This window comes from Leptodactylus fuscus, chromosome 1, assembly GCF_031893055.1.
Source record: "Leptodactylus fuscus isolate aLepFus1 chromosome 1, aLepFus1.hap2, whole genome shotgun sequence".
NCBI classification, from domain to species: Eukaryota; Metazoa; Chordata; class Amphibia; order Anura; family Leptodactylidae; genus Leptodactylus; species Leptodactylus fuscus.
In genome coordinates this window covers 344,391,287-344,403,889 of record NC_134265.1, presented here as the reverse complement: position 1 = coordinate 344,403,889, position 12,603 = coordinate 344,391,287, and the positions used below count along the sequence as shown (strand labels likewise).

General features: G+C 42.3%; 1 protein-coding gene across 1 annotated transcript in view; it reads right to left on the bottom strand.

Moving 5' to 3' along the window:
• LOC142183602 (uncharacterized) overlaps nucleotides 1–11,952 on the bottom strand; it is a 128,986-nt gene extending 117,034 nt beyond the window's left edge. The window contains exons 1-4 of the mRNA XM_075258764.1: nucleotides 11,577–11,952; nucleotides 6,958–7,125; nucleotides 4,536–4,621; nucleotides 948–1,013 (exon numbers count right to left, since the gene is read on the bottom strand). Coding sequence (XP_075114865.1) covers nucleotides 948–1,013; nucleotides 4,536–4,621; nucleotides 6,958–7,125; nucleotides 11,577–11,952 — 696 coding nt within the window. The remainder of the gene's footprint in view (nucleotides 1–947; nucleotides 1,014–4,535; nucleotides 4,622–6,957; nucleotides 7,126–11,576) is intronic.
• Nucleotides 11,953–12,603: the final 651 nt, after the last annotated feature.

The following is a 12,603-nucleotide window of genomic DNA, read 5'->3' as shown; positions in this document are numbered from 1 at the left end:
GGGTGATTTGAACTTTTAATACTTTTTATATTTTTTTATATTTTTTTTTACTTTTTTTTTTATTTTTTTTTTTGCATTTATTAGACCCCCTAGGGGTGTTGAACCCCAGGGGGTCTGATCACTAATGCAATGCATTACAATGCTAATGCATTGCAATGCATTGCAAAAAATCATCATCTCTTTTGCAGGCTGTATACACCAGCCTGCAAAAGAGAGAATTTGCAGACAAGCCTGGGAGCCTGTACAAGGCTCCCGGCTGTCATGGCAATGGGACGTCAGCCCTGGAGCATGCTCCAGGAGCCGGCGATCCCTGCCAAAATGGCGGCGCCCATGCGCTGCCGGGAAGATGGCGCCTCCGGCGCCTTTGACAGCAGCGCCGGAGGGGTTAATGCCTCCGATCGGTCCGGGGACCGATCGGAGGCATTAGAGCCGGTTGTCTACTGCTTAAAGCAGTAGACACCCGCGCGGCTATGACGGCCGCCCGGCTCCCGGGCGGTCGCCATAGTTAAAGACCCGACACGCGCCGTACTATTACGGCGCATGTCGGGAAGGGGTTAAAGGGGAATTCCCAAAAACAACCATTTTTAAATTTGTAGATAATTAAAAGTTAACCACTTCCGGACCGCCCATAGACTATATACGTCCGGATAGTGGTTGTCTAGTTTTGCCAGGACGTACCTGTACGTCCAAGTCAGAACACAGCAGCTGCACGGAGATCATGTAGCTGCTTTCACTAGGAGCCGGCTGTAACTTCAGCCGGAGCTCCCAGAGAGATAGCAGGGCAGATTTATCTTTTATCTTTATCTTTTATCTTTTAATTATCTACAGATATAGATAAGATTATGTTCTTGGGAATACCTCTTTAAGAATATATTTACAGATTTTGAAGGTTTTTTGATGGTTAATACAGTCTTCAACACAGTTTTTTGGCTCAGTACCGTACTTACTGCCTCTGGCAAATCTTCAAAATGTTCTTCTTTCACAATTTCAACAGTTGGCTTTCCTGCAATATCCTGTGAAGTAATTACATTGTTATGCTTTGCAATCGTAGTTAACTCTTCTGCATCTAGTTTAATTCTAGATGAAGTGTACCAATTTTATTTTTATAACCAATATTTTTCTATTGATTCTATTTCTATTGATTTTTATTGATTCTGGCTTGTGACTTGTTCCTGCCCTGTTGATTACCAGTATCTCACCCCAACTAGTTCCTGACTCCTGAACCCATGCTGCCTTTCCTTACCTACTGTCTGTTCTCTGTCCTTAGCCCTTACCTGACTACTTTGTCTGATACCTTGGTGCTATGCATTGGTGTCTCTTAACCTGCCTGGGTCAGCTGTTGCCTACTCTAGGGCAACACCTAGGAGTAGTGACCTGCTGGGTCTCTGCAGCTATGTCAAGATCACTGGATAGGATTATAGGGTGAAAATTAGAGATGAGCAAGTAGTATTCGATCGAGTAGGTATTCGATCGAATACTACGGTATTCGAAATACTCATACTCGATCGAATACTACTCGTAGTAAAGATTTGATTCAGAACCAGCGTTGATTGGCCGAATGCTATAGCATTCGGCCAATCAATGCTGGTTCTGTAGAAGGCTCGTCTTTGCTAGTCAGTATCCCTGTCAGCTTGCGTTATGCGGGAGCTGACTTTTTTTCATAGGAATGCATTGACCAGCGTTGATTGGCCGAATGCTATACAGTGTGTAGTATTCGTCCAATCAACACTGGTTCTGCCGGAGGCTCATCTGTGACGAGGCAGAGTCTAAAATCGGACCACAGCAGTCTTCATTGCAGGACTCCTTCCGGACGGGAGGAAAGCGCTAATGTGAACCAGCCTTAAAAGCAAAGTGGAAGTTGGACACGGCGTGGGGAGAATGATAGACCCGCAGAATAATATTGCAGCATCCCTCCTGCAGAACCAGCGTTGAATGGCTAAATCCTATCCTATACAGTATATAGCATTCAGCCAATCAACACTGGTTCTGCAGGAGGCTCATCTTTGACGAGGCGGAGCCTAAGATCGGACCACAATGTAGACTTCATATTTAACAATAGAGCAGTCTATATTGTGGTCCGCTGCGGGATGCTGCAATAGTATCCTGCGGATCTATCATTCTCCCCGCGCTGTGTCCTACTCCTTCCACTTTGCTTTTAGGGCCGATTCACATTAACGCTTGCCTCCCGTCCGGAAGGAGTCCGCAGGAGGACCCCCGAACGGAATGTCAGGACAACTGCAAGTGCTGTGCAGTTAAAGCACACGGACCCCATAGACTATAATGGGGTCCGTGTGCTTGCCGTGCACTGCCCGCACGAATCATTCGTGCGGACAGTGCGCTGCAAACACACGGACGCCGTTATTGTCTATGGGGTCCGTGTGCTTTAACTGCACAGGGCTCCTCCTCAACACTCCTCAATTGCACTTTGCTCCTCCTAAACACTCTCCTCCTGCTACTCGTGGACTTGGTGACTCTCTTTTAGTCGAATAGTGGTTTCCCCCTGAAACAAGCATTTTTTTCCATAGACTATAATGGGATTCGATATTTGATCGAGTAGTCGAATATTGAGGCTCTACCCGAAACGAATATTTCACTACTCATCTCTAGTGAAAACCAGGTAGCCACTTAGACAACAATTTCAACAGTACTATAGCCGGAGAGTTGTCATGTGGAGACTGGCTGTTGTTTATCCATCTTATACAGTATATAGTTAAGATGTATTTATCATTAACTTAGCTTTCTCATGAAAATAATTCAATAAAATATTGTGACATGCAAGCAAAACCCTTGACAGAACATAACCTCTGGGTAAACAGACATCCTGCAATATTATAAATGTGAAAGTTTGGATGTTTGTTAGTCAATCATGCAAAAACGGCTGAACGGATTTGAATGAAATTTGGCAGATAGATAGTTTGTAACCTTGATTAACACATAGGCTACTTTTTATCTCAGTAAATAACATGACTTCATGACTGTTATGAATTTATGTTCACATACTATACTAGGAGCTCTTGCAGCAGCTTTTCTCAGTTTTCTGATAAAGCCAGGTCTGTTATCCCTTGTGTAAACACTCAGCTAACCCTCAGTCCATTGTGTGCTTGCATTTGTATATCATCTGATCTGCTACAGGCAGTGCTGACACACTGGATGGGAAAACACCTTTAATCCAAATTGGCAGTTTGCCAATTTTAAACATGCCCAGAAAAAGAAAATGTAAATTATCACAACATTGTAAAACAACGATAGTTATGAAGGCAGCCAGAGTTCTCCTCAAGCGGAGCTGAAGGGGATCATCGACGCCAACAACACACTCATTATATGGCTTTCCAGCGAGCTGCTGAGATGCAGAAACAATCATGGGCACAGTGCCAGGAATGAGTTCAGTGGCAGCCAGCATCACAGCTGCTGAAATGCCGGAGCAGGCGGAACATCAACGCCAACAACACGCTCATTATATGGCGTCCCAGTGAGCTGCTGAGATGGGGGAACAATCATGGGCACAGCACCAAGAATGAGTTCAGTGGCAGCCAGCTTCACAGCTGCTGAAACGCCGGAGCAGGCGGATCATCAATGCCAACAACACGCTCATTATATGGCGCCCCAGTGAGCTGCTGAGATGCCGTAACAATCACGGGCACAGCGCCAGGAACGAGTTCAGAGGCAGACTAGCTGCCGAAACACTGGAGCAGGTAGATCATTAACACCAACAACACGCTCATTATATGGTGTCCCAGTGAGCTGCTGAGATGCCGGAACAATCACAGGCACAGTGTAAGGAACAAGTTCAGCAGCAGGACAGCTTTAGAGCTGCCCAAATGGCAGGCAAACCTGCAGATCATCGACGCCAACAACATGCAGACGAAGTTGCGGGCAGAGGTTAGTAGGTACATATATTTGTGGCACAATATAAAACCATGTTGTTTTGAAAAGCTGATAATCCCATGACACACACATCCGGCCATGTCCAGCCAAGACGGAAGTAAGGAAGGGCACATCTGTTCTCACAAAGATTCTTTATATGTACACTTTCTCTAGGTAGTGGTAATATGTGATATGTGATATGTTAACATACTAATTTATATAGTTATTGATTCAGATGAAGACAAAAACCCCATGAAACATAAGTTTGATTCAGTTCTCCTCTTTTTAGGTAACACATTCCTTTCCAGTATCAAATCTGCCATTTAATATAAATCTCTGGATCAACAATCCATCTGAAGAAATCAAGTAAGTATAAGCTGTAATATTGTTACACTTAAGAATGGCATCCGGAGTGCTTTTGAACTATTTTTGAAAATTTATGACATTCATGACAACTTCATCTAACAGTGCCTGTGCCTGTACAGAGCCTATCGACATAGAAAATGTCCCTTTGTTACAGTTACAGTCATGGCTATGAAGAGATCCTGGCAGAGATATCTATATTGACCTTTAATATATTTGTATATACTGCAGTTGTTAAATCAGCCTCAATATTCCAGGCTGTGCAAGAATTTACTTACTTTCATGGCAAAAAAAATAATAAAAATTACCTTTGGCAGTTTTATTTTCTTGCTTGGCTGGTAACTTTCAGAAGTCAGTAGAAGGAGCAGGTTTAGCAGGAAACTTTTTCCTATAGCTGTTATTTTGGAAACAATAATATATTAATATACAAGGAAATAAAAAGGAAATGCTTTAATATATCATGTATTGTGAAAATATCTATCTATTTATCTATCTATCTATCTATCTATCTATCTATCTATCTCCTATCTATCTATCTATCTATCTATCTATCTATCTATCTATCATCTATCTATCTATCTATCTATCTATCTATCTATCTATCTCCTATCTATCTATCTATCTATCTATCTATCTATCTATCATCTATCTATCTCTCTATCATCTATCTATCTATCTATCTATCTATCTATCTATCTATCTCCTATCTATCTATCTATCTATCTATCTATCTATCTATCTATCTATCTATGTTACTGTAATGACACTCCATGTAAAGTATTCTATCTATTTTACATATATGAAGATATCAGTGTATAATTTTCATGTAACCATTCAAACTATCGAAATTAATAATTGGTTCTGAATTGAAATGGGAAACCTCATGACATTATTTTTGCCAAACATTCATTGAGTTTGCCCATCTGTTTTTTGAACTTGTTTATCTCAAAATGGAAGTGTTAATATTATACTCTGGAGTTTCTTTAGATTGCAGAATATTGTGGTTGGAGGCCCATTTATTCACGGCCGCAAACTAGCGCGGCGCATACGATCCCCGCTCCCATTGAAATCAATGGGAGCGTGTACGGCCCGCAAAGGGTCCCGCGGCGTCTACGTGCCACATCATCTCCGTGTGAACTCCCCCTTATACTCACTTTCCCTCTACATTACTCGACTCCCTCGTGGCATCTGGCAATCCTTCAGCATTCTCCTGGGTGATGTCATGCACCTCAGGGGTCCATTTGCCTTAAAGCATCATGATGTCAGCGCACACCACATGACCACTGAGGCCCAATCACCCGGCTCAGTGGTCCACTGGGGTGCATCACCTGGAGGCCAGCATAATTTGAAAGAGGAAACCTCTGGGTACTCCGGTTTCCTTCCACACCCCAAAGACATACTGATAGGGAATTTATATTGTGAGCCCTGTATGGGACAGTGTTGACAATATCTGTTAAACACTGCTGTGAAATAATAAATATATTGAAGGACTGTCTGACGGCAGGCTAGAAGAGAGGAGGTGAAGTAGTAAGAATCTGGGAAACAGGTCCCTTTACATTTCAAGCTTAGCCTACAGTGAACCTTTCCAACATGACAATGGACCTAAAGAGGTTGTTTTGGCAAAAAAAAAAAATTAAATAGGCTAGGGTAGGTAAAAAAAATATAAAAATCTTACTCATCTGTCTCCAGTGCTCCAGTGAGTATGATTTTTCGTCCGGACAACCCCTATCAACATATCAATAGAGATGAGCGAGTAGTACTCGATCGAGTAGGTATTCGATCGAATACTACGGTATTCGAAATACTCGTACTCGATCGAGTACCACTCGCTATTCGAATGTAAAAGTTCGATGCAGAACCAGCATTGATTGGCTGAATGCTATACAGTCGGCCATTCAACGCTGGTTCTTCTCCTACCTTTAGAAGTCTTCTCCGTGCAGCTTCCCCGCGGCGTCTTCCGGCTCTTCATTCACTCTGCCAGGCATCGGGCCTGGGCAGAACTGACTGTGCATGTCTGCTTGTAGTGCGGGCATGCGCAGTCGGCTCTGCCCAGGCCCGATGCCTGGCAGAGTGAATTCAGAGCCGGAAGACGCCGCGGGGACGCTGCACGGAGAAGACTTCTCGGAGGATCCAGCCCGACCTTCACTCGTGGACTTGGTAAGTGTAATTTGATCGAATGTTGCCTACCCCTGAAATGAGCATTTTCCCCCCATAGACTATAATAGGGTTCGATATTCGATTCGAGTAGTCGAATATTGAGGGGCTACTCGAAACGAATATCGAACCTCGAACATTTTACTGTTCGCTCATCTCTACATATCAGTATAAGACATTTTCCTTGGAGGATTGGGACATGTTTACCCCAGTTGATGATGTTGGGAGGTTGTTTTTTTGCCAAAGAAGTACCATGAGGTATTTGATCTAATGCTCAATTTACTTTTTTTCTCCATAAAGGAAACTACATAGTATACAGTTTCAGAAACTATTGCAATTTGCTATTTTTTTTGTTATACTTTTAAACTTTTAAATGAAAGATGTCCATATACAGTAAGACCTTATGATAGATCATCAATACCAAGTTTGGAGAAAACTACTAAGCAGTATACACTAGCATATGGTTCTTGTGGAACATATTATTCAGTTATATAGCTATATGCTTTACAATTATGGAGAATTGTAGATCTTAGAAACATTATGATTGTATTATATATCCTAAAATAGAATACATACCATTGTGTGATAAAACAGCAACTGAAACTCTGCTTTGTCTTAACTCTTTTAGTAGTGTTCCAATAATCTGCAAATCTGTCGGAACTGTGTCTTGTCTGGTTGTCTGATGGTATTTTCTGATATGGTATTGATATTTTGATTCTAGTTTATGGATTATGGCGTTGAATTCTTAAAAAGGAAAAAAAAAAGCTTTCTTATTGGACAAGTAAAGATACGCACATATTCCCATATTGACGTCAAATGCAGAATATTAAATGCAAATTTCAGACACTACAATCATTCAGGTAACTAGAACATTAAAGTTGATGGCCACCTTAGGGAGGGTAGGGGAAGATGAGAGCAGGTGACAACATACAGTCCTATGAAAAAGTTTGGGCACCCCTATTAATCTTAATCATTTTTAGTTCTAAATATTTTGGTGTTTGCAACAGCCATTTCAGTTTGATATATCTAATAACTGATGGACACAGTAATATTTCTGGATTGAAATGAGGTTTATTGTACTAACAGAAAATGTGCAATATGCATTAAACCAAAATTTGACCGGTGCAAAAGTATGGGCACCTCAACAGAAAAGTGACATTAATATTTAGTACATCCTCCTTTTGCAAAGATAACAGCCTCTAGTCGCTTCCTGTAGCTTTTAATCAGTTCCTGGATCCTGGATAAAGGTATTTTGGACAAACAATTCAAGTTCAGTTAAGTTAGATGGTCGCCGAGCATGGACAGCCCGCTTCAAATCATCCCACAGATGTTCAATGATATTCAGGTCTGGGGACTGGGATGGCCATTCCAGAACATTGTAATTGTTCCTCTGCATGAATGCCTGAGGATTTGGAGCGGTGTTTTGGATCATTGTCTTGCTGAAATATCCATCCCCGGCGTAACTTCAACTTCGTCACTGATTCTTGAACATTATTCTCAAGAATCTGCTGATACTGAGTGGAATCCATGCGACTCTCAACTTTAACAAGATTCCCGATGCCGGCATTGGCCACACAGCCCCAAAGCATGATGGAACCTCCACCAAATTTTACAGTGGGTAGCATGTGTTTTTCTTGGAATGCTGTTTCTTTTTGGACGCCATGCATAACGCCTTTTTTTTATAACCAAACAACTCAATTTTTGTTTCCAAAATGAAGCTGCCTTGTCCAAATGTGCTTTTTCATACCTCAGGCAACTCTATTTGTGGCGTACGTGCAGAAACGGCTTCTTTCTCATCACTCTCCCATACAGCTTCTATTTGTGCAAAGTGCGCTGTATAGTTGACCGATGCACAGTGACACCATCTGCAGCAAGATGATGCTGCAGCTCTTTGGAGGTGGTCTGTGGATTGTCCTTGACTGTTCTCACCATTCTTCTTCTCTGTCTTTCTGATATTTTTCTTGGCCTGCCACTTCTGGGCTTAACAAGAACTGTCCCTGTGGTCTTCCATTTCCTTACTATGTTCCTCACAGTGGAAACTGACAGGTTAAATCTCTGAGACAACTTTTTGTATCCTTCCCCTGAACAACTATGTTGAACAATCTTTGTTTTCAGATCATTTGAGAGTTGTTTTGAGTAGCCCATGATGCCACTCTTCAGAGGAGATTCAAATAGGAGATCAATTTGCAATTGGCCACCTTAAATACCTTTTCTTATGATTGGATACATCTGGTTATGAAGTTCAAAGCTCACTGAGGTTACAAAACCAATTTTGTGCTTCAGTAAGTCAGTAAAAAGTAGTTAGGGGAATTCAAATCAATAAAATGATAAGGGTACCCATACTTTTGCACCGGTCAAATTTTGGTTTAATGCATATTGCACATTTTCTGTTAGTACAATAAACCTCATTTCAATCCTGAAATATTACTGTGTCCATCAGTTATTAGATATATCAAACTGAAATGGCTGTTGCAAACACCAAAATATTTAGAACAAAAAATGATTAAGATTAATAGGGGTGCCCAAACTTTTTCATAGGACTGTAAAAGTTATATTTAGAGGGATTTAATAATTTTATTTGATGCGATCAGCATGTCTTTATTCAACTGGGAATCAGGGACCCAAACCTGGTGATATAAAAAAATATATATATATATTTAGCTTCAGGCAGTGGCGGATCCAGGTTTTGCGGGGCCCTGAGCAATTGACTTTGGCGGGGCCCTACTGACGCTGGGTTCACACTAGCGCCCGGACTCTGTTTTCAGGTTTCAATCTTCTGCATGCAGAAGACGGAAACCTGTCAGACTGGGTCCGGCCGTGAGCGCCGGTGAGTGTTTTATGCTCTCCGCTGCGAAACCATTTTTTTTAAAAAACCGGACACAGAGTACTGCATGACTCTGTTTCCGGTTTAAAAAAATCAGTTTCACAGCGGAGAGCATAAAACGCTCACCGGCGCTCATGGCCGGACATCTTTCAAACTCATTCAAATGAATGGGTATGAAAGAGTCCTGCAGGTTTCCGTCTCCTGCTCTGCTTTGTGTAGTAAACGGAAACCTGCAGAACGGAGACCGGGCGCAGATGTGAACGAGCCCATAAAGAGACCACTCCTATTGATTACTGACAAGAATGACCAGGTATTAACAAGTCTAAACAGTTTCACTTATCACACCTGGTAACAGCAAAGAGAAAAAACAAAGAAAAGGATTTACATCACCAACTTCCTTGTGATCACTGAGTCATACATTCTGCACGATTCCTCATTTACAAGCTATCACAAGCAAATAAGAGTGTATTATGGACCTATAGCCAGTACTGCTTATCCTGTCAGGGTTATCTCTCCTACTACTGTGGTATGCAATAGTCTCCTTCAGTTCTCCTTCCAGTTTGCACGCTAAGCATATTAAAGACATTACACATTTTCATCCTGGCCACTGAACTTCATAATAGACTGGCACTTCCTGTTCTGTTGAGATTGTGTATGTGTGTACTATATATATATATATATATATATATATATATATATATATATATATGTCGCAGGGAAATTATGAAACTAGGAATATGTGTGGCGCACGCAGCGCGCTGTGGCAAATTTGGCTCCGCCCACTTTTATATTGACTCCACCCATTATCATTCATTTTTCATGTGCTCCCACACAGTATAATCCTCCTACAGTCACCCGTAAATTATATTCTCCCCCTCCATCTCTCCCCCAGTTTCATATACAGCCTTCATCTGCTCCTAGTTTCATGTCCCCCCTCCATCTCTGTCCCCAGTTTCATGTCCCCCCGTCTCTGCCCCAGTGTCATGCCGTTCTCCCCCCTTCATCTGCCCCAGTGTCATGCCGTTCTCCCCCCTTCATCTGCCCCCGTGTCATGCCACTGCCACCCCCCTTCATCTGCCCTTAATGTTTAACACAAAACCCCCCACTTACACTCACCTTCCAACACTCCCCCACTGCTCTCTCTGCTCTCTCCCTCATACACATAGTTGTAGTCGCGATGCAACGTCATCACATCGCAGCTACAAATGCCAGAGCGCAGCGTTAAAGCAGCAGCTGAGCTGTGACAGCTCCTGCTTTAAACGGCTATGTATTCCGCTCATCGGCGTCCGTTGAAATCGGGACATACCTCCTGCCGACCGGGACCATTTTGTTAGGTCCGGGGTGCGGGGCCCCGGACGTTTGCCCACCTTGCCCCGGCCCTGGATCCGCCCCTGGCTTCAGGTACATGTACAGTGTGCAAATAAAACCAATGGCGGTACACCTTCCTTCACTGCACATGCGCCTTATTTGTGGTGCATGCGCAGTGAAATGAGATGTACAGTATTATGCTTTTTAGCTTTTTCTCCATTCTTTGTATATATCCAAAGCTGAGGTTATTCCTGAAGTCATCTCTAGATATAAGTGCATTTATTAATACATGTATAAAGTTTGATGAAACAGATGATTTTGATATTGCTAAGTTTGGGACCTTAAGCTAAAGTTGTATAATAACATGTTGTTGATTTAGTGGTCCCAAGCTTTGTGGCAGGTTCCCTTTACTTTCTATACCAATAGAACAGAAAATACTGCATAATTGTGCTGCAGCTTTCTGAAATTTCTTGTTTGTTGTTATACCTTGGCAAGATTTGCTAAATTTGTGCATAAACATGTACAATCAGGGCTGCTTTAACCATAAGGCCAACGGTGCAGCCACACCCTACGGTTGCGGGGGGCCTATTCAGCCACTCCGTATTGAGCGTGACAGTCCCACATTTCGGGTGCTGTCTTGCTGTTCCGGCTTCATGTGCACTCCCATTGAAGTGAATGGGAGCGCTCGTAAAGCCGGCGTTACGGGCACTCCCATTGAAGTGAATGGGAAGTGTTCGGGAGCCTTCCATAGCGCTCGCGTGTGCGGCTCCTAATGAGTATTTTTACAAGCCCGGCGTAACGCCGTGTAAATGCACCCTATCTGTGTTTCTTAGGACACAGATAGAGGTGAATACAATAGTGGAGCATGGAGTTATTCAGCCTTCACACACAGACATTACAGCCAGAGACTGCAGGTTCATGGGAATGAGGTTTGGTGAGTATTCTTTTTTTTGTTTTTTAATGTAACATTGTAACATCCTCTTTCAGGGGCCCACTTTCAAAACATTTGCACAGGGTCCCCCTATGCATTAAATCAGTCCTGTGTATAATATCTTAGACTTACCTGAAATTATCGGCTGTGAAAGTGTTGACTGATCCATTATGTGATCAATTAAAACATTTTGGATGTTAAAGTTCCGTAACTCCTTCTTCACATCATCCCTGAACCTTCTTAGAGTTTCATTGTTCCACTTCGAGAAAGGTTCACACTCAATAAAAATGTTGCCATCCAAAAAATTATTTTTTGTTGGTGAACACAACGCAACTCCTGCCTTACCGAGAAGGTTCATCAACGATTCTTTCTGAAGCTCAAACATTACTCGGACTGACTCTTCTGCTTTTACGATAGGGTAAATTAGCTGCTCTGCAGTATGACCAAAGGAGTCACATACACGAATGTAAGTAATATCAGATTTTGCTCTTTTAGGGTTAGATTCCATGTTTAGACTGCTAAAAAAACAAACCCTAAAAATCCACTTAACATTTAATATTCACATTCGATGTAATTGCCTTAGTATCCAGTTAGAAATGTTGTAGTCGTCCTTTTAATTTCACTTCACAAGATGGTCCTATAACGAGAGAACAGAATGAAATGATATTTATAAATAAAGTACAACATTATTCACTAAAAGCAGGTCCATTTTTTTCTACTACATTAGGCCTTGTTTAGGGCTCGTTCACATCTGCGCCCGGCACTCCGTTATACAGGTTTCCGTTTCCTGCATAAAACAGAGCAGGAGACAGAAACCTGCAGGACTCTTTCATACCCATTCATTTGAATGGGTGAGAAAACTGTCTGGCCGTGAGCGGCGGTGAGCGTTTTATGCTCTCCGCCGCGAAACCGGGTTTTTTAATCCGGACACAGAGTCGGACATGCAGTACTCTGTGTCCAAATTAAAACAAAAAACAGTTTAGCGGCGGAGAGTATAAAACGCTCACCGCTAGGGTTGAGCGATCGTGTTCGGAAAAGATCGGATTCCGATCGGCGATCGAGAAAATTTCACGATCGCCATCGGAATTCCAAACACAATCTTTTTATGTGGGATCGAGATCGGTGATTTTTCCCACAATGCTTTGCTTAGCCTTCACAC